Source organism: Orcinus orca, chromosome 3, assembly GCF_937001465.1.
Source record: "Orcinus orca chromosome 3, mOrcOrc1.1, whole genome shotgun sequence".
In the NCBI taxonomy this organism is placed as follows: Eukaryota; Metazoa; Chordata; class Mammalia; order Artiodactyla; family Delphinidae; genus Orcinus; species Orcinus orca.
In genome coordinates this window covers 142,990,906-143,013,974 of record NC_064561.1, presented here as the reverse complement: position 1 = coordinate 143,013,974, position 23,069 = coordinate 142,990,906, and the positions used below count along the sequence as shown (strand labels likewise).

The following is a 23,069-nucleotide window of genomic DNA, read 5'->3' as shown; positions in this document are numbered from 1 at the left end:
AGTCTCTGGGACCAGATAAATGAAACCTCAGAACACTGACGACACTTCCAGAATGGATACTGATTAGTGATCTATGATGACAAGTGAGAAAATGCCCTCCCCCCACAAATTTAGATAGACAAGTGTTCTCCATGGTTTTCCAATAGGAAGAACAAGTGGCTAGAAATAAGTAGCTTTTGTCACCAGTGGCCTGGATCACACGAGTCTTACTGGATCCATGTTGGCCTGAATGAATCCACCTGTGATGTACAGAAGGGGTTCTGTCCCTGGCCTAATGCTGTTGAGTTTGTTATCAGTAGTTTGAATGGAAATTTATTTATCGAAATGGTTTTTCCTAAGGTGAGAAGAGAGTTAAAATATTAAAGGACAGAGTAGGATTCAGAATAAAGTCTGGGACAAAGACCAAAATCAGCAAAATTCAATTCAATAAGAATATGTGAATATTTTTCCCATTTAGATTTTTTTCACAGCACAGGCCTAACATGGGAAAGAACTGATAAGAAGCGAAAATGATGGGCAGTATTAGACAGCCACATCCAGAATATGAGTCAACAGTATAATGCAATTACTTTTTTTTTAAGTAGTACAATTCTAGGCCTTGTTAAGAGAAAAACAGTGTCCAGAAGAAAAGCAAGCAAAATCTGATTATCTCTGCACCGGTCAAAACTCATCTGGAGAACCGTGGCCAGTCTCAGAACTGTTCTTTTGGAAGGAGATGGACAAGCCAGGATTCAAAACTTGATTTTATTTGGAGGAAAGAGACTGCAGTGATAGGAGGGCAGGGAACACACAGTAAAAGAGCCACACGTGAATGGAGTGAGGGCACCTGGGGTATCTAGTCCAGAGGAAAGGAGACCCAAAAGGAACTGTCTTCTTTAAAGAGAAGCAATTTATGACAAAAAAGCAAAACTTATTTTGTGTTGCTCCCTATGACAAAACTAGGACCAATGCATGGGAAGAGGCAAGTCTGTATTCAACACAAAGAATGTTCAAAGAGTTAGAACGCAATTGTTCGTAACATTTTGAATATATTGTTCTCAGTCAGCCCCTCCACTAAGGACATATGGTCTGTAATGGCACAGATGAACATTTTTTAATAGTTATGTATTTTAACGTGCATTTTTTAATGTTTTAAATTTTTCATTGTTGATAGAAAATTTTCCCTTATAAAAATTAATTTGAGTAAAATAAGTGACTCGATTTGGACAAAAGAAGTTAAGTAACTAACAAATGGTATGCAGACAGGGCAAATCACTGAGGCAGTATGCAAATAACTACAGCTTAGGAAACACTGCTGTAGGTTGTGGTATTTCATCTTCAATGTTTTTAAACTTCTGTTCCAGGATCTATCTCCTGCTGAGGAAATGCCTGTCGCATAGTTTTAAATGACTCAAGTATTTATTAATAGAGAGGAAGAGGGAGATAAGGAAAATAAGACAAAGAAGGGAAAAGGGATGAATGACTTGATACTCCAAGCACATCAGTGTGCCTTGTTTACCTTTAGAGTTCACATCATATTGACACTAAATCGGGAGGAATTCAGGGCACCGGGGCCAAAAAATAAATAGAAAGGAACCTAGAGAGGTTAAAAATAAGGTCAGGAAGTAACAAAATGAAACAACTGGGAAAACAGAAACAAATATATATCTAGTGATAAATAATCTGACACACAAACATTCAGTGGGTGGGAAAAACCTAGACATTCCAAGGAAAGACATGCTGGTGATGCCAGGGTCTTTCTAGAACCTTATGGCAGAGACAAAAGTAACAAAGATGGTCCTTAGCTCTCAGGCATATCCCCCCAACCGCTCTTCCTTAGCCTCTGAATGTCTGCCCTTCCCACCTGCCCCACCAGCAGCAGCCCAACACGGCAGCATTCTGTCCACAGGACATTTCGAAATCAGGGTCTAAATATTATTTAAAATTGATCGTGAAGAACAAAATATTTACCGTCTCATTTTTTAACTTCCAATGCCCCCTCATCCTAGGGAGCAATACAACCCAAGCAAAAACAATCAAGGTCAGATATCCTTTATTCTGCATTGCCAACACCTGCCACTGGGGGCTCCAGAGTGTCTTTAGCATCTACCCCTTCCTTTCTATCTCCCTCATCAAGGTTGCCTTCGTTAAGACACTATAATCTCTCAGCTTGACTTGCTGCTCTGCAGGCTCTGACCCCTTCCACATAACTTCAGTACACGTGGCCAAGGTTTTGTTTGTTGTTCTCCATTCCCTCCCCTCTTCAGACCCTTACAGTGATTTCTTATAAAACTAAATGTCAGGACTTCCTTGGCGGTCCAGTGGTTAAGACTTCACCTTCCAGTGCAGGGGGTGTGGGTTCCATCCCTGGTGGGGGAGCTAAGATCCCACATGCCTCTCAAACAAAAAAATCAAAACATAAAACAGAAGCAGTATTGTAACAAATTCAATAAAGACTTTTAAAAAACAATGTACCACATTAAAAAAAAAACCTTTAAAAAAAATCTAAATATCTAGTGATGAATAAAACCCCTTCACCAGAGTACTACAGCAGTCTCACATATCACATTTTCTTCTAAGTAAACATATTTTGTCTATCACAGAGAAATAGTTTAATGTCATTAAAATAATTTTGGTTATAAAGTTGAAAGTCCTAAACTCTAGTCTTGGTTGTCCCACTTACTAGCTCTGTGATCCTGGGTGAGTTATTAACTTCTTCATATTTCAAAGAATTGTTACATAATGTCTGTAAAGAGCTTTATACTACACTTGATCCCCTGTAATATAAATATATGTATATTTATATACTAAATATTAAAAATAGCTTTCTACAAACATGTTATTTGTTTAGAATCATGGGTAGTACAAAGCTCTTACCAACATGTCATTTCTTTAGCACTTGGTTATTTGCTGCCTTATAATTGTTCCCTTGTTTCATGTGTGTTTTGTCTCCAAGCTTGATTTCATACTTGTGTGAGGCTGCTTCCATCACTTACACTTTATTGTATCTTCTGCAGTGCCTTAGTTGGTTGACTGAGTCCACTGCTTTATCCCATTTTTGACCCAGTAGCTTCCCTTAACCTTGACCTTCTACCTCATCAATGTCTTCCCCTCCTTTAGGAAGCCTTCCTAGAGCTTCTGAAAGAGAACTGGTGGGTTTTCTAACATATGATCCCCTAAGCAGAGTAATTTGCAATGTGGATTTATTTATAATCTGAGGATGGTCTTAGTATAGACAGAACATGTAAGCAATGATGATGATCCCCAGAAAGCTGAGAGATGATGAAATCAAATATATACAGAGAAAGACTCTAGCAAGGTCCAAAATCTATCTGTGGTCACCACTGTCTAGGGTGGGTGTTCTCCAAACTACTGTCTTAAATGTTTGGCTAATGGGCTTGTATGGATATTTAGATATCATAGATATATATATATACACATATGTTTATATTTATATCTCATCCTCCTAAGCCTTAAGAATTATAAAATTAACAAACTGGCTCTGATCTGATTTCGTCCTTGACAAGAGACTTACTTAAGCTTTCCAAGTAGTTTTCATATAGAGTGAATTTTCTGGTCAAACGAACAGGAAACATCAGGTCTGCACAATTGTTTTATTTCTGGTTGTAAAAACTGGCATGCTTATATAGCAATCTCTCATAAGTTCATACAGCATAATATTGGCCTTCTCAAGTCCTTTCAGCTCTGGATCACTCAATGGGAGATTCATAGAAAACAATGGACTAGAAGCTAGCATAATGATTTTATCAAAATAATATCACCCTATGGAGTCCTGCCTGGGAGATGGTCAGTCAACATCCCTTCCAGAGTTATCCCTCTGTCTCCTCCCTCAAAGCACAGTTATAATGGAATGAGTTTACATGGTTCAAATTACAACAGGTTCTATGAATTAACTTTTAAAGCTATATGCTTAAACAGCCTGCGGAGTTAAAGTAGCTAGTGTAGACACAGAGACACGAAACACATCTACTGTGGAAGATAAAGGGAAACCAAAGAAGCTTGTTACTCTGCAAACCAGAAAAAGATTGAGGTCTAATTTCTCAGACTTAAATGTGCATTTGAGTCATGAGGGGATCTTGTAAAAATGCAGATTTTGATTCAAAAAAGGCTGGGATGGGGCCTGAAAGGCTGTGTTTCTAACAAGCACTCAGGCGATGACAGTGCTGCAGACAAGGACCTGACTTGGAGGAGCAAGGGCAGAGAATTTAAGCTACGTAGCAGTGTTCGGAGGTAATATAAACACAGGCACTTTGTCTCTTTCAACAACTCAGCTAGAGAGCACCAAAGTAAAGTTATCACAGTTAAGAAGTGATATAATACATTTTGTATTAGTATTTGTATTTCTAGTTTTTACTAGAAATTATATTTACAAGAGAATAGTTTTCTTTTGTATCCATTCTTATCAGGTCCCAAGAGTGGGAGTGAAGTGGTTTATGTTCTCTGACAGGTTTATGTGCTTAAGCCGTGGGCTTTGCTCAGCTACCTCCAAATACATACCCCAGGAGCAGGGACCAGAGCAGGGCTGATAGCCTCCTTAGCATGTCCTCTAAAGCTCCAAATACCTAACGATGATGGGAAGGGACTCTCACAGCTTCTCAGATCATTCTGTGCACTTTTCTAGCACTTTCTGGAAACTTACCACAACACCAACAGTCAGGCCCTAGTGGACAAAGTACCTTCATTCAAAACCTGCTATGTGTCCTAGAACAAAAAATTTCACAATTTGTATGGAAACACAAAAGACCCTGAATAGCCAAAGCAATCTTGAGAAAGAAAAATGGAGCTGGAGGAATCAGGCGCCTGGACTTCAGACTATACTACAAAGCTACAGTAATCAAGACAGTATGGTACTGGCACAAAAACAGAAATATAGATCAATGGAACAGGATAGAAAGCCCAGAGATAAACTCACACACATATGGTCACCTTATATTTGATAAAGGAGGCAAGAATATACAATGGAGAACAGAGAGCCTCTTCAATAAGTGGTGCTGGGAAAACTGGACAGCTACATGTAAAAGAGTGAAATTAGAACACTCTCTAACACCATACACAAAAATAAACTCAAAATTGATTAAAGACCTAAATGTAAGGCCAGACACTATCAAACTCTTAGAGGAAAACATAGGCAGAGCACTCCATGACATAAATCACAGCAAGATCATTTCTGACCCACCTCCTAGAGAAATGGAAACAAAAATAAGCAAATGGGACCTAATGAAACTTTAAAGCTTTTGCACAGCAAAGGAAACCATAAACGAGACGAAAAGACAACCCTCAGAATGGGAGAAAATATTTGCAAATGAAGCAACTGACAAAGGAGTAATCTCCAGAATATACAAGCAGCTCATGCAGCTCAATATCAAAAAAACAACCCAATTCAAAAATGGGCAGAAGACCTAAATAGACTTTTCTCCAGAAAAGATATACAGATTGCCAACAAACACATGTAAAGATGCTCAACATCACTAATAATTAGAGAACTGCAAATCAAAACTACAATGAGGGGCTTCCCTGGTGGCACAGTGGTTGAGAGTCCGCCTGCCGATGCAGGGGACACAGGTTCGTGCCCCAGTCCAGGAAGATCCCACATGCCGCAGAGGAGATATGGTGATATATGTATACGTATAGCTGGTTCACTTTGTTATAAAGCAGAAACTAACACGTCATTGTAAAGCAATTATACTCTAATAAAGATGTTAAAAAAAAAACTTGCTTTGTGCTCTAAACAGGGCATTTTCTAAGGTGGCTAAAGGAACCATGGATTTCAGGATATGCAGCCCTCAATTCCCTTTCCATATCTGCCCCTAAAGTTTTCAACAAAGTTAGGCCTCCTGTAGAAAGTGACAGCCACAGAAAAAAATGAAGATAATAAGCAACTAGGTGATGCACCCAAGTAGGATGGGGGATGGAGTGTTTTTGCCTTTAGTGTAGAAATATCTTATTTAATTATTAAAGTCCTGCTTTATTATACAGTTCAGTATTTTTCTATCTACAGTTTGCAGCCCATTGGTGAACCTTGAAATCATTTTCATGGTTCAGAACCAGGCTGTTTTAAAAATGCAGTAGACCAGGGTGCAATGCAGTTCAAAGGGGAAGTATCATTTAATGAAATGTCTCAGTTACACCTGTCTATGTACTGAGCTATATTGTAAAGTGCATTTCTTACTATGCATCATAATCAAAAATTTGAAAAATCACTGAACTATAGCTTGCTTTATGGTAGAGGAGGGTTTTTTTTAGAGCCATCATTGTTTTTAATCTATTTATTTTTACTATATTCACCTGGCATTGCCTTAGCTAGATGAAGTCATAGTGAGTAGCCTTTTCAGAAATTTCACTGCCCTTTCCACTATAAATTCCTTGAACTCATATAGCATGCTTAAGCCATATGCATTATATATACACATATAATATTAAATTCCTATAGATCAAGTGTCATACTAATAGACCAATTTAATTGACACTCTGAACTATTCCTGGGTATTATACACCCAATTCCCTACATCCAGTCAATTGCTGGGAGCACCTCACAGCTTTCAAGTTACAAGGGCACCATCTTCTGGTGAAATATTTTCTTTGTTGGGCCGATATTAAAGAGCTACCAAAAAATGTCCTGATTTTTCAAGCAAAAATTGCAACTGACATCATATATACATTGATATTCTTTAGAGCTTTTTACTTCATTCAGGAGTTTCACTCCATTCCCAATCTGAGAAAGGTCTTTCTATTCCTCAGCAGTGAGAGGAGCTAGTCTGTCCTTCCTGACTTTCCGTTACACTAGGCTGGTTTCAAGTTTCAGCTCCTCCTTGAATTCCAGCCTGCTGAGACTTCCCTCTAGAATCATCCAAAATGGAGCCTCTCACAGCCTACCCTCTGAGATGTTCAGGGTCCAAAGCAAAGGTATTTGCAGTTTTGCTGTCTATGGTTCTATGTACAGTAATGTTATTTCTTCTACAACTAAAATTCCTAAAACCTAAAATCAACAGCTTTTATACATTTGAAGTGAAAGATGCAAATGGAAGAACGGTTTCTCTGGAAAAGTTTAAAGGCAAAGTAAGTTGTATCTTCTGATTTTTATTTCTGTTGTTTGTCCGTGTTCTCTGCTTATTCTCTTAATAGTCCATTTTTCACTGTTAAACGGTCATATTATAATTTAGTCTTCAATGTAATGTTATTAGTATATCACTTTAGCCATCAGAGCTCTCAGTTTATATACTTCTAACTGATAACTGATTATGTTAACTGTTTGCTTTAAGTGATGGATCAATACTTTAAGTTGCTTAGGAAATTCTTAGAGTTAGTAATGTGAATATGGAGTATTCCATATAATGTGAATATGAAAGTATTAATTCCATAATCTAACAACATTAAAAAGTACTCTATCAATAATCATATTTTATCTTTTATTTTTTTAAAAAAAACTTTAGTTGAGTACATAGGGCTTTTTCAATGGTCGTGATTTTTCAGAGTTTTAACTTATGCATCCATGTTATGATTTTCAGCAGAATTGGGTATATCTAAAAATATGAGATAACCATCTATCAAAGGTTGTATTCCTCCAAAATGGTTTAGGATTTTAACTACTTGCAAATTTTTTTTTTAATCTTTTATTTGCTTCACTTTCTGGTTGGATTTTTTTCTTTTTCCGGGAGGTTGCACTAGTTGTAAACGTGGCTAGTGACTGCCAACTCACAGACAGAAATTACTTAGCACTGCAGGAACTGCACAAAGAGTTTGGACCATTCCACTTCAGCGTCTTGGCTTTTCCATGCAATCAGTTTGGAGAATCGGAGCCCCGCCCAAGCAAGGAAGTAGTATCTTTTGCAAGAAATAACTTCGGAGTAACGTTCCCCATCTTCCACAAGATTAAGATTCTAGGACCTGAAGCAGAACCTGCATTTAGATTTCTTGTTGGTAAATATCTACCTTGCCTCACCAATTTAATGTTTTTAATTGCTTTTCATTTTTAAAACAAATATACCAGGACAATACATTCATTTGAAATGTTTTAGTGGGGAAGTTTTATAAAACTATCAAAGAGCTAGATTCTCATCCTTTGTGACTTTCTAGAAGTTATGCTTCCCTGAAATCAATGTTTTAACTTCTTGGATGGCAAAATAAATCTACTCCAGTGTATTTTATTTTTATGATCATTTTCCTGAAGAATTTACTTTAAGTGTGGTCATGGCTATTTTCACAAAATATTTCAATTCTCATTTAACTAACATGTGGGCAAATATCCCTCCCCAATATTAAAGCTATACGTCCCACATCAATATTGCTGAGCATTATTAGTTGAACTTATCTTTGTGGTTATTTTTATGTTGCCTTACTTATCTAAGATGTTATCCTCAAGGGTGAATAATATCTGTTTGCCAGGTGGTTTTTGGCAAAATTCAAAACAATATATCTTGATTTTTTTTGGAGGAGGGTAGTGTTAGGCTATCTCTGTAATTAAGCTAGCTACAGAAACCTATTTAAAGATTTTCCAGCATAAACGTGGTGCAGTATAGTGACTAAAAGCCAAACTTTGGCCCCAGTCTGTGTTGAAACCCCTGCTCCTTTACTTTTGCTGGGTGGCATTAGGCACATAATTTCTCTGTGCCCGTTTCCTCGTTTGTAAAATGACGTTATCAATAGTATCTACCCTCTAAGATTGCCTGGAGGATTAAGTGTGTTAATAATAAAAGTAAAGTACTTATTCACATACAGCTTACACTGTGGCAGACACTATTCTAAAGGACATTCAGCTCATGTCCTCTCATCTAACTTATATAGATGACAGCCTCAGTCATTTTCACTGTGGGTAATTTGAGTTTTGCTAAAACCATGACCTCATCCAGGCAATCAAGCTTCCAATCAAACAAACCAGCTAATGATGTCCTATAATATTTCATTTAAGTATGAAATCAGAATCATCCAAAAACATTATATTCAGTTTCTAGGGAAAGTCAATATAATGCCTAACACCACAAATAGCAACTAGAGTGAGGTCTTCATTCCTTTTATTTCCAGGGTGCACAGGGAAAAAAAAGCCAGAGCATGTGCCCTGTAATCATCTCTCAATTACAGCAGGCAAATATTTGGGCACAATAGCTCCTAGGTTCTTCCCCTTTGTCACTAAGAAAGCTTCTGAAACTCCACTTACCCTGTGTGATCAAAACATAACAGTGATTTAAGGTTTCACTAAAGTTAGATGAAGCTCCAGAGACAAAGATTATGAGTTGACGGCCAAATGAAAATTAGATCTTTGAAAACTGGCCACAATGGACAGTACCTGATCATGCACTCACAAACAAGATGGCTCTGTACAGGTGTACAGGTTGTCCACTAAACAGGAGTAAGTAGGCAAACGGGGGCTGAAACACAGGCGAGTGCAAGGTATGTGCCGAGGGACTGTCCCCACCTGGAAGGGTATCTTTTTCTAATTCACACGAAGATGTTACACTGACTAGAGAGAGCCCTGCCCTGATGGGCATTATCTTTAAAAACACATTTTCCATCATAAAAATGGCTATTTTTCAAAGCGATTTTAAGAAGGCTTTAGTTAATAATATGATGTTCATACCAAGTCACTGATGTTTGAGCTAATCAGCAACACTATTAAAAATTAAATAACCAGTGTAAATGCTTGGCACAGTACACAAAATAAAACACGTATAAGTAAATATTAGGCTACTTTTCATTCATTATTTTTAACCTGTGCTCCCGCATTTGTTCTTTCCCCAGCATAAAGCAAAGTATCCCTCAATTTTAAAAACTCTAGGCAGTGTGTTCCTTCTACCTACCTCATCAGCAACGTTTTTGAAAGGATAGTTAACATTTGTTTTCTCCACTTCCCTGTCTCTGCTTCCTTCTTAGATCACTGTGTTTGGCCTCTCACTCCATAACTCTCCTGAGCCTGGTGGGTCTCGTTGCCTGTGACTTCTACTCTGGCCCCTTCTCTTCCTCCCTTGCAGGTTCCTCTTTTCCTCCACCCTTAACGCTACTGATCCTCAGGATTCTGCCACATCCACATGGGCTCTCCTTACTCTGTCCCCTTTCCCTGGGTGAGCCCTTGCTCTTAAGCTCCGAAGCCTCCTCTGATTGGGTGTCCCACATAACCTGAATCTCCTTGTGTACAAAAATGAATTTGTCATCTTCCTCCTAAAATCTGTTTGCTTTGCCATGTTCCCTATTTTAACAGCACGAGCTCTGCAAATAGGAAGGTCTAGATATCAATCCAGGCTCTACCACTCACTAGCATGTGACTGTGAGTCCAGGCCTCCATTTGTCTCATCTGCAAAATGGGGATAATAATAATATCCAATGTTTACAGGGTTGCTGTAAAGATTAAAGGAGAGGATCCATTTAAAGCACTGAGCATACATTACTAGGCACATAATAATTATATTTTTTCTCATGTTAGTCAATAATAATGCACACAAATCCTGTATGATATAAATAGAAAAAAACTTCTACATTTCTTACCTAAATTAAGATGTATCAAAGGATATCTACAATTATTTAGAATTCCTTACTATATAATATGCAACAATATTAAAAACATATATATATTTACTACAAAAAGTAATCCATACATTCCTATTACCAAAGACATTTAGAACATCACTTTATCTTTAAAAAAATGTTAAGAAACTGAAAGTTTTCACCTAGTGACAGGGTAAATTTTTTGTGGTGGAGATCAACAAATCTAAAATAAACTAATTTATTTCATTTCTTGATTCTAGGTCAGTAGAATCATCAGTGAAGTCACCAAGTATTTCTATAAATCTGTTTACACAAACTTTGAGTTGTTTTGTTTGGATGTTTTGCTTTTTGTTTAGTTTGGTTTTTGAAATGATGACAATACTAGAACTTGATTCTAAAGTAGTAATTTATGCAGATACTAACAAAAATGAAAATCTTGAAAAAGAATTTACTCATGAAAATATATTCTGATATTTTAGATTCGTCAAACAAGGAACCAAGATGGAATTTCTGGAAGTATCTGGTCAACCCTGAAGGTCAAGTTGTGAAATCTTGGAGGCCAGAGGAACCCATTGAAATCATCAGGCCTGAGATAGCAGCTCTGATTAGACAAATGATCATAAAAAAGAAAGAGGATCTATGAAAATGCCATTGAATCATTCTAAGGCAATAGTCAGAATACAGAAATGTCTCCATGAGGGTTTGATCCCATTTTAAATACTCTGACAATTAAATGTGGCACTGAAGAATGACTTTCCTTTTATGTCATCTTGTCAGTGACTGGTAATGAATGTCCCCACGATAGAGATGTTACCTAAAGCAAAAATGAAGAGTAGCCAAAGACTCTAAATGAAATATATTAAATACTTCATCTGACCACACTAAATAATTCAGAATACAGTCACCAATGTGCTTCAATATCCTATTGTCTGACTTGACATTTTCTAGTATCGTTCTTGATGGAAATGCCAACACACTAGACCACTGCTTGAATTCAAGACACTGTGTGACACTTCCAGAGTAACTAATTATAAATGATTATTTTTATGTAATAAAAAACAAAATAAACATTGAAAATGTGAAATATAGATTCTAATCCTTATGTATTTTTATTTGTTTCAGGTACAGGATTTGGGGTTTTTTGGGGTTTTTTTTTTAAGTACAGGTTCATGGTATGTTTTACTACACCTGGCCAAATAGTCACTTATAAATGATATTATCACAACATTTGAAAAAGCCTTCCTCTTTCTCAATATTTATTATTTTCTAGAAGCAACTCAAATTCCATAATTAGAATATTAACACTTGAGTCAGTCTGTATTTTTGAGTGAAAATCCCAAGTGTAAGAAAAAAGCCATGAGTATATGATCATTCAGCTTGATTCCCCTTCAGGTTAATTTTGATAAATTCGTTACAGGTTAATTCCTTACAGGTTTTGGTTAATTCTTTACAGGTTAATTCCTTACAGGTTCCTTACAGGTTAATTTTGGTTGCTAATCTAGTCAGACTAGATTAGCCATTTGGAAAGAATTCAATGCTGCATCATTCTCATGGCTGTAGTAAGAAGAATCAACTGCAAACAGTCAAAACTCTTAACGAAGAAAAGGGAGTGATTGCAACTACATGAGTCTTAGAAACATCAGCAACCACTGAGCCTTTTGATAGAGTCACAACATACCTTTTCTCCCAAAGTCCTGATCTTTACGTTTTGTCAGCCTTCTAATTATTGGAAAAAAAGCAACCTGCCAAGTTGATGAAGGTTAATTATTGCCCCATGAAATATATATTCATTTCATAAAGGAGTTAAACAGGAATACTGGAGCCAAAAACCAGTGTGAAAAAACAGTCATGTAGAATTTGGCTAAGAAGGAAGACGCAATCTAAATAACTGTGAATTGGCTCTCCAATTCTGACCTGATGAGTGAAAGTGAAGATTTTTTTTTTATGGTGAAATCAGTAGTGCCACCTCAGTAATTCTGCAAAAGTGTTTAAAGTTCTTAAAAAAATCAAATATATTTCCCGGAATACCTTCTACTTCAACATAGATGTCCAACCCCCAGCTCTGAATGTATTTAGTAAGCTCTCTGATGGGGGCGGAGGTGTGGTTCCCCTCAGGTCAAGAGGATGTGCAGAGGCACCTCAAGAATAGCAGTCAATATGGTTAAAATAGTATGTTCTATATTATGTGACTTTTACCACAATAAAAAAGACATAAAAAAAAAAAAAAGAATGGTGGTCACTGTGTGAGCAAAGCCCGCTTCTACCTCTCACCAGCGGCAGGTCCTTGGGCCAAGCTCGACTACTTTTCAGTTTCCTCACCTATAAATTGGGGGTGGGGTCAAAGTGAACAAAAAGCCCCTTTCAAGTTCCCAAGGGCTTTCAAGTGATCAGGAATCAATACTAACCTGGATTGTTGTTGAAGAAATGGAAGCCACCTCACTAGTCTATCTGTCTTTTGCAAGCTTGCCCCAAAAATGCCTGTTAGCAATTTGAATTCTGGACCTCTAAGCAAAATTTTATGTAGGATAATCCCTCCAAGTGTTGCTTCTGGAACACTCTTGCTGTTTACCCCTGCTTACGACTTCCATGAATTCATATCAGTGCTCCAGGACGGCTGGGGTGTTTATGTGCTCACAATCAGGGTGTGAGCAGAAGTGTATCTGCCAGCACCACAGAGGTTACGTAGACACCCCACTGCCAGACAGAGAGTAATGAGCTGGGGGACGACCAGGACTGTCCCAGAGAACGCAGTTGAGGTGTCCATCCTGCCCCAAATCACTAGTTCTCTCCAAAGCCATAATAAGTGGGTTTTTCACTTATATATCTCCAAACTTGGTTGCCTTATTCAACCTATAATCTCTGCTAGGTTAGGCTTGATTCTCTCCTCTTGCCCCTCTGAGTATGCAGCAAGGCAGGTAGGGATTTGAAAGTGTGTCATACAGGTGTCCATTCAGGGTTCTGTAACAACCAGGCTATGTGTGATGAAAGAGAGGAGAGCCATTTGCTGATGTGCCGCCACCCAGACCTCAAATGTCTCATATGAATACCGTCAGGCAAACACACAGAGGAAAAAAATGCATTTTTCTTGAACTGAGCACAATACCTTCTCTATCTCAGCATCAAAAAGTCTGGGACAGGGCTTCCCTGGTGGCTCAGTGGTTGAGAGTCCGCCTGCCGATGCAGGGGACATGGGTTCGTGCCCCGGTCCGGGAGGATCCCACGTGCCGCAGAGCAGCTTGGCCCTGGAGCCATGGCCGCTGAGGCTGCGTGTCCGGACACTGAGCCTGCGCGTCCGGAGACTGTGCTCCGCAACTGGAGAGGCCACAACAGTGAGAGGCCCACGTACCGCTAAAAAAAAAAAAAAAAAAGTCTGGGACATAAACTGCTACGAGCTGCCTGAACTGAGAAGTATAACAAAAATAGTAGGCATCCCATAAAAGAGTATTCAGCAGTTGTCCTCCTGACAAAGGAAAGGGACAAAATCAAATGCTTTTATCTGTGGTTAATAATTCATTGACGAAGTTTGTTTTTGTTTCTTTTATTTGGGAAGTGGAGAGGAGTACTTCCTACTAACTTCTGATCATCATCTTATGGCAGATGTAAAAATACAGAGTGTTGGAGAGTGGAATAAATATGAATTTGCCTGAAATATTCCCCAAAAATTGTACTTCATTTTTGAAATTGCGTACTAATTATAGCATACCTATAGTATGTATATATGTACATATACATGATTCTTAATAACTATAGTATATATAGCATATACACAGTGATGACTGGTAAATGTTTAACAACCAAATCTCTGGAGGAGGAGTCCCAATTTGCAGCATTTGCAATTTCTATGGTGTGAATGCTCCCACATGGTCAATTTTAATCTACTAATGGTTTGATAACTGGCTTGTAAAATTTCTGAAAATTTAACAATCATTTCTCACAGACCAGGACAAGCTGGCTCCAGCACAACAAAATTTTTAAAATCAGACTTACGGTAATAAGGATCTCCACAGAGAAAAACCTAAAGCAAAAACATATCACATATACTCTTTATTTTTATTACAAATATATTATTTTGACAGGTTATATATAAATGTGGATGTATATGCAGTTATACAGAATTATGAAAAGCTGCTAACATTATAACTATATAATCACACTATAATCTAACGACGTAACTGGATTGCCTGCAGGTAATTTCAAGTAGGAAAACACTCCAGTAAAAAATAAGACCAAAAAATAGAGAGAGAGAGAGACAAAGTCTAAGAAGGAAAACAAAAACTAGTTCTCTACATTTATTTTCTTTAAACATATTAACTGTTTCAAGACTGCCCGATGTGAGCGGGAAGGTCTTGGGTGATCCCTGTACAAAATCATGTGTATTCCTGCTAACGTGTTCCTTTGAAAGAAAAATGTCATGTTTGGGTGCAGCTAACATGGGGACGCTCTGTATTTATCCCTCAGCTTGACTTCATGTTCCCCAGGGAATAATAAAATCCTAATAACTGTTATACCAAGAAACTAATACATCACACTTCTTCCCACTCTTCTTGTTCCCTCCTCCCTCTGAACGGTTAAGGCCACACCTTGCTAAGGGAAGCATTCTCTTTTGGGGGCAGAGGCTGGTGGGGGAGAGCCATTAAAGAGCACTGAGAAACTCGGACATTTTCCAGAGGGTGTGATGGGAAGCAATTACATCCCCAGCACCAGTGAACAGCAGTGGCTGCCCCTAGAGAAGATACTTCCAACCAGCTTTGCCTCCCTTCTCCTCTTTTTTTCAACCCACTTCCGTCTTCTCTTCCTCTGACATCCCAGGTGTGGATCCCTCTCTTTCCTTCTCACTCTTACGAAAACGTTTTCTTTTTGAATTTAAACATTCAATCACCTCCTTACCCATTGACCTCCTTGTTTATCTTTACTACACTCGATTCTTTCTTTCCTTTCTCATCATCTCAATAATAGGAACTGAACTATGTATTCTTTTTATTGAGTATAAATGTTGGCATTTTATGTCTTGCTCTTTAAAAAAAATTTTTTTAAGTAAAACACAAAGGACAAGCCTTCTAAATTTAGTAGGTTTTATTTTTATCAACAGATCAGTGATTTTCTATAGAAAATAACATGTTGAAATTTAACCTTAAAAAAAGATGAAAACAATATTTACATTAAAGGAATACTTAAACACAAAGATGCTGAAAATGGAATGATACTAGGCAACAACAAAAAGAGGATGAGATTTGAAAGTAGCAATATGCATAAGAATCAAATTATAGTTACCTCTTTAACACATGGTTCTAGAAATGTTTACATTTAAATAAGGTAAGAATTTAATTTTACCCATAACTTATAGTCCAATGCAGTAGAGAATGTGATACATTTCTCACTTCTCATTTAGGGTGTAAATAATTGACCAGACCACCAAAGTCAGTTCCATGAACTTGCTGCAAATATTTATACAACCACAGTGTGTCTGGGACCCAGCACACACCTGACACGGCTCCATGAGTCAAAATGGCCTCCAAGGGAATGAGAAAATATTTTAAATTATATTGTGCGGTCAGTTCTCCCCCTTCACAAGCTAAATATCATGCTCTCTTCCAAACACTATATGAGTCTGTGATTTTACAGAAAATGAAGACTCAAGGCAAATCTTCCAAACAATTTAGCCCCATCCCCTAACCCCCAAAATCCCCAATTCTCTTGATATTCAAGTGAAAATGTTTTAGTTGACTGACTCATCTGGAAAGTTACTTCAATTCTCCCTTTAGCTGTACACACCCTTGGTAACTGAAACCTACTCTAATGTCAAATTAAGAAACTAATGATCCAGAAAGAATTCTAAAGACTTAGTTGAAAGTTGAAAATTTGAGGAAACATTTTAGGTTTTCCATTCCAAATTGTCATTATATTCTAAATTTTATATTTAAAATAAATATATAATTTCACAAATACTTTAATACTGTCTACAAGTATTAGAGACTCCAGAATATTACCTGAAATTTTTAAAATAATTAATTGGAGTAGTTTCTTCAGCATTATAAAGCTGTTTGTTGTATTATAACTGAAAAGTAGTAATAAACATTATGGTAAAGAGTGACCCGGTTCATGGCAAAAAGTACACATACACACAAACATACACACATATTACTTACAGATTTAATTATACTCTGATGTTCATTGTACATGCAATGAGATAGCAGTTGCATGTTAGCTGATGCCATTCACATATTCAACCAGCTAACAATACACTGCCAACCCATCACACACAGGTAACCAGTGTACTTCGTTAACAAGAAGAATTTATCCAGAAGCAAGTGGCAGGGTAGTTGTGGCTGCTGAATTGACCCAAAGCAGCCAGCTAACAATACACTGCCTACCTGATTCAGGTCACCGCTGCTTTTCATGGCCCATAAAGTCACTGAGGCTAAATTTGTAACATGAAACAGTGGCAGAACTTTCATCTTAATAGTCACATTAAAGAAAACTTACAGGCAAAACCTGTTCCTCCAAAAATGCTATAAGAAATAAAACCAATATTTTCTTTAATCTATGCAAAAACTTAAAAAGAAAACTTTCAAAATACTTCCACTTAGGTTTTACAAATTAAAGGCTCGGATACTGCTATACAAGTGAATTAACAAAGTTATACATAACTGTAGCTTTTCCCATTACTTCTATTTACTGACGAAAAGACCAGTTGTGTGTATCAGGTAGTCAAATATCTAGGAGCCATGGTGATACAAAAGGTAGGCAAGACAAATCTTCAGCTTTGTTTGGGAAAAATAAATATTAAAGTATTTAGGGAATTTTAGGAGTCAAATGTCATTTGTTTTCTCTGGCTACAAAGGCTATTAGTCATTGAATTCTGAAAGTTATGTGTTCAATTTATTGTGTCACCAATTAAATACAGAAAAATTTAAAGAAGGTCTAGAAAAAAATCTATAAAACTGGTGATGGTTTTGAAACTAAAATCTATAAGTAAAGACTAAAGGAATGTGAACTATTTAGCCTAGAGAGAAGCAAGGTGAATCCTGATAATGATTTACACTGATTACAAGAGACGCTAAAGGCCTTTGGGTTCGGACTTTCAAGGTGAAAAAGTACTACATGGGATCAACTGTTAAATTACTAACCTAAGGGCCGTAGATTATGCCACTTCTCCTCTTGACCACAAGATAGCACCATTTCCGTTTCTTTGGGGGGCAAGCTTATGAACACAACAGAGGGGAGTGCAACTAGCAACTGTTAAAATGAAATTATAACAGCCAGCTAAAGATGCACTGCCTACCTGACACACCCAAGCTTCATCTTTTGCTGTAGAGGCAAAAACTAGAACGTAACATTCAGATTAAAATGATTACCATTATTTGTCAGTCAGAGATCTTCAGTTTCTTACAAAAATGTTTCAATATATACTCTTTAATATATAGACTGTAGTTAGTGATAGTATGAGATTTTTTAAATTTTTCGTATTTTCAGACCAATTCATACTTCCAGCAAATATCTTTAGCAAGAATTAGTTTGTTCGAGGTCATATTCAAGACAGAGAACTGGAGTAAGCACTGGACACTCACCTTGGGAGAATCTTGAGCTCTCTTCTGTTTCATGTCTTTGGCGAGCACCCGCATGACCTCCTCCTTTGAAAATACAGACAACATATATGAATATAAACTGTTTAGGAAAATCATAATATTAGGCGTGGAATGTTTCTAGATCCTTACTTAGTCAAACTACATTCACTTTTCTTAGAAAGAAAACAGGCACCGCCAGAATATAACTAAATTACACAACTCAAAATTAAAATCAGGATTTAGAGTTTTGAACTACCTCTTGGTCCTAAACAGGTATTATAAACGGTGCCTTCGACAAGAAGTCCCTTTAGGGAGTTGGGGCGAGGAAACAAAAGGGCGTTACTCACCCATAGGATCTCTTCTTCGGTCCGGACCCTCCTCCGGGCGGTGCGCTCAAGTTTCCACTCCATCTCTGGAGGAGTTTGCCCTACCTGGCTGGAGAGTAGCCTCTCCTCGACCGCTTTTGGTTTTGCCCCCCAGGTCTAAGCCAGTCTTGACTCTTAATCATCAAACCTCTGGAGTCTTGTCCCCCAGGACGATCATATTTAACTCCTAACCTCCCATTTTTCCCCACTCCTCCCACCGCTCTCAGCGAGCTTTCCCCAGGGTACGGTTTAAAAAGCCGGCGGGGCGGCAGCCAGAGCGGGAATCCCCCTCTCCGGCTTCTTATTGGCCGGCGCTTCGGTGACGTCAGAGCCCGGGAGGGCTTCCCCCTGCGCGCGCCTGGGTCCTCACTCTCTCTCTCTCTCTCCCTCTCTCTCCCCCTCCCGGCCGGCGGCCGCGCCCCGCAGCCTCCAGCTCTTTGTCCGCGGAGGCGCGCACAGGAGCGCCAAGCTTTGCCGCGAGCGGTGGCGGGCCTGAGCCGGGCCAGGAGCGGAGGGCTGGACAGCTGCAGGAGGCAAGGCCGTTGGCGGGCGAAGAAGCGGGTTCTGGGAATTCACGTTCTTTTCATTTTAGAAACAAAAATGTTCTGTAATAACGAACTCTGCTCCATTTTCCTCGGCCCCCACTTCTCATTCTCCAACCCCATCATCCTGCCTCTGCCTCTGAGGGATCGGAGGGGTGCATAACTCTCCGGCCTCCTCTCTTTTGACGCTAATCACCCTTTGCTTAAGCTACTGAGTCTAGGCGTGTTCCCTCAACGTGTCATCAGCTCTTCCTCCATCTTCAAACGGACAAGAAAACGTGGCAAGATTTCTATGCTAATGAGAAAGGGGGAGAATCATTGACATATTTATTCAAGAAATTCTTCTTTGCTCTAACCATTTGGCAGTGGTCATGTTCTCTCACTTCAGCTTCTGAGCTTTCCCTCCTAACAATGGTTAGTGAAAGTTGGTGAAACGGCCGGTGACGGGGAGGACCTGATAGGGAGTGAAGACCCAGCAAGAAAGCTGAGCAGACTGGGGGCTAAGTGATAAAGGAGACGATGATATTCGGGGCTGAGGGAGGGGTTTGGAGGAAAATAAGCCAGTTGGGCTGTGCACACCTGAGCTGCCAGGAGAGGAGAGCTGTGCCGTATGGCATGGGGGGAAACTGTCTGGGAAACCTCTGACAGTCTAGCAGTCTGCTTTTCCCCCCTCATTACCTCCTCCCTCCTCTCCACCACGCCCCCACAATTGACATTGGATTGCTTTCCCTCCAATGCAACATGTGGGTTTGTGCATTTGGGGAGGGGGAAGGGCTAATAGATATCAGATAGTCAAAATGGTCAGTGAGTTTTAAAATCTAAACTCATTTCTCCTGCTTTCCTTCATACTGAAATAAAAATGGCCTCAAGGCTAAGATCCAATCTTAGGCCAGTTCCCATTTACATGATAAAGGGTTAGAGGAAATGCTGCACAGGGTAACTTAATCTTCAAATGAGATTTATCAAAATGCTTGCTAGTCAAATAACCTTCAGATTAAAAGACCTCTAAGTTTCACCCACAAGAATTCCACTTTCCTTGCAGTGCATTCAAAGGATACTCATTCCAACTTCCAGTAAATCCTTTCAGCAAACATTGAGGCTAAGTAAAGTGAAATATCGTTGGATGAGAGTCAGAAGTATTGTTGATTTAAAGGATTAGTTTTCAATACCAACTAAAAGTAGCAATACATTGAAATAAAATTAAAAACTTCTAATCTTAGTTCTATTTAAAATACCATTTTATATTCACCCATTTATAAGAATGGGTACAAACATGGGAGTAATAAAAACCAATTCAATTAATGAGCTTGTAAATTCATGTAAATTGGGATTTCAGATCCCATGTTCCTTACAAGTACTAAGAATAGTGAATTATTCATTTAGAATTCAGTTATCTATAAGTAATACATTCAACAATTCTATTTTAGCCACTAATTCCATGGCATATCACACAGCCTCCAAATGCCTTTTCCCCCCTAGTGTAAAGTAGAAAAATATTAGTCAAAATCTTCCTTTTAAAAGTTATTGTGCATTTAAATATTCAGATTGAAATTTAACATCAGAATAATGTCAACAGAAAAATCACCATTTGGCAAACACCACATACTGTCTCAGTCAGGAACCATGAATGCTAAAATTGGTGTGCATGTGATGAGGATGTTTGCCTCCTATGATTAAATACAAAAAGAAAAATTACAGCTTTTCATTGGACAAAACTGGCAGACACCACCTTAACAAAGTAATCGATTAAGGTCACCATTAATGACACACGGACATCATGTGCCTCTTGATATAATGTACTGGGAAGGGTACAATATTACCTCTGTAATATTTTTGCCAAAAAAAAATTATAACTTGAATAATGAAAATACTAAACAAACCCAAATTGAAGGACATCCACAAAATAATTGGCCAGTAATACTCTTCGAAAGGGTCAGTCATGAAGAAACACTGAGAAACTGTCACAGATCAGAAGAAACTAAGTAGACATGACAACTGAATGCATTATGAGATCCTGGATTGAAATCTAGATGAGAAAAAAAAAAAGGACATTTGTTGAATAATTGTAGAAATGTGAATAATATCTGTAGATTAGTTAATAGAGTAATAGCAATGCTAATTTCCTGTATATAATCATTTATTATGGTTAAGTGTTAATATTTAGGGAAGTTGGGTGAAGGATACAATGGGATTCTTTGTACCATTTTTGTAACTTTTTCTAAGTCAAGTTAGTTCAAAATGAAAACGTAAAATAAAAAAATTAACATCATGTGGTCATACAAATAGAAAAACTATGGTACACCTGTTTAGGAGAAAAAAGATATATTCTATAAACATTTTATCTTAATTTGTATCAAATATGTTTTAGGAATAATGGCTAGTTCAAATGTTCAGGTGCCTGTGAGTAATTACCTGTTTTCAAAATGTTTCCTCTTTGAGAGTGGGTTTGGAAGGTAGATTTATAATAATGAGAAAGGCTGTGAGGACTCCTCGGCAAAGGGCAAAGGCCACTTGGAAAGACTTTGAATAAGAAGGTGAGGGGGAAACAGGTAGAGTAGTGAGGCAGAGAGAAGGGCGAGTGGGAAGAAGCTTTTCCTGACTCATCTCTTGTCGGTGCTCTGAGTCTGAGCAGGTCCCTACCTATGGGAAGCAAAAGGATAGCCAAGCTTCCCAAATGCAGATTATTTTTCAGTTACATGATCACATTTTCATGCTAAATAATAATAATATTAAGTAGCTCAGAAATGTACAAAGTAAGCTCCCTCCCTTCCAGTGCATTTACATACGTACACATAGATAATTTGGCGCTGTGAATCTTTCTACGTAAATGGGATCTTACTATACTTATCGGTTTTGCAACTTGCTTTTTCTACTTCACTGATTTCAGTTGCTTTCCAGAAATGCAAACCGGAGAGCCCCTCATCCCCAACTCCAACGGTCGGTTGTCGCGTCCCTCGGGCCGCTGCTCCTCCCGCCGGACTGGAGGCTGGTCCCGCGTCCCGGCCGGACCTCCCCCGGGCGCCCCACCTCCCCTGCGCCAGCCAGCCCGGCTCGCGCCCCCAGCTCCCGCGCGCCAGCCCGACCCTCCCTGCGCGCTCCTTACTGGACAAAAGGGACGGTTGGGGTTCGCTCCAACGGTCCCCGGGGCACGTGCCCCGCGGGTGGTGGGTGGGAAAAGCGCCAGCTGATGGTGATGTGATCCAGCTCCAGCCTGCGTGGGACAGGTGGGGACGCTGGATGAAGGGGGACTTCCCTCACTGCGGAGGAGTGAGGGGAAAGGAAGGGAAGGAGACCATCGTGTCCCGGACTAATAAACTCTCTGAGCGGGACTGCTCCCCAGAATGTATAGCTCAAAATAGCGCTGGGGAAGGAATCAGTGAATCCCTTATAATTCAGACTCAGTAGGACAATAAAAAAGTAACCTGAGAAGGTTTTAGCAACGTAAAAAAGCCTCAGTCAGAAGAGCAGTCAATAAACTACGTCACCTCTGGTTACATGACTTATTATTTATCAATTATAAGTAGTTTGTGTATACGCATATTGTCCCGTTACTGAATGATTTCTAAGTAGTCTATCCTTTAAAATGTCTTTCTCCAATACAAAATAATATATGGTGAGCCCAATAACTTATGATGTATTGCAGTAAAACTCTCACCACAGTCACCAGAAAGTTCCAGAACTGAGCAGAAGTTCACGATATGAGAATGTCTGGGTAACTTTGTAAGTAACTCAATAATAACTAGAAAATATTTTAGGTTGTTGTCCTGACACTTTCTAATTACCTTCTTACCTTATGAAGTACTTCTAAAGTTTTCAATAACTAGATTTAGAGAGCATTAGAGATTAGGTTAATTGTACTAAATGTATATATTAATTTAGAGATAATTACATATTGTAACATAATTTCTTCCCATCCGAGAACGTGGGATGACTTTTCTTTTGTGCAGATCTCATTTTGTCTCTCAATAAATGTGCCCTCACTTTGTTCAAAAAAATAAATAAAATAAAATGTCTTCTCCATCCATACCCCAATTAATGAAGATGGGGAATAAAGTCTGCCCAGCTGAAAGTATGAAAATCATATCACTTCACCTCCAACCACTTCAAGCATTTTCCCCTTCTCT

General features: G+C 38.6%; 2 protein-coding genes across 4 annotated transcripts in view; one reads left to right on the top strand and one right to left on the bottom strand.

Moving 5' to 3' along the window:
* CDC20B (cell division cycle 20B) overlaps positions 1-18,616 on the bottom strand; it is a 61,685-nt gene extending 43,069 nt beyond the window's left edge. Inside the window, exons 1-2 of one of the 2 annotated variants that reach the window (XM_004275140.3) lie at positions 18,386-18,616; positions 18,042-18,104 (exon numbers count right to left, since the gene is read on the bottom strand). In XM_004275140.3, the coding sequence (XP_004275188.1) occupies positions 18,042-18,104; positions 18,386-18,448 (126 nt within the window). In that variant the 5' untranslated portion in view covers positions 18,449-18,616. The remainder of the gene's footprint in view (positions 1-18,041; positions 18,105-18,385) is intronic. The other variant, XM_049707727.1, reaches the window with a different exon arrangement.
* GPX8 (glutathione peroxidase 8 (putative)) lies at positions 6,819-11,561 on the top strand. 2 transcript variants are annotated; one of them, XM_004275141.3, is made up of 3 exons: positions 6,819-7,056; positions 7,656-7,917; positions 10,953-11,561. In XM_004275141.3, exons 1-3 carry the CDS (start codon positions 6,853-6,855, stop codon positions 11,114-11,116), a joined length of 630 nt encoding a protein of 209 aa, XP_004275189.1. In that variant the 5' UTR covers positions 6,819-6,852; the 3' UTR covers positions 11,117-11,561. The 2 variants fall into 2 exon arrangements, with proteins under 2 accessions (XP_004275189.1, XP_012390400.2); XM_012534946.3 differs by lacking the exon at positions 7,656-7,917 and having other exon boundaries at positions 6,835-7,056.
* Positions 18,617-23,069: the final 4,453 nt, after the last annotated feature.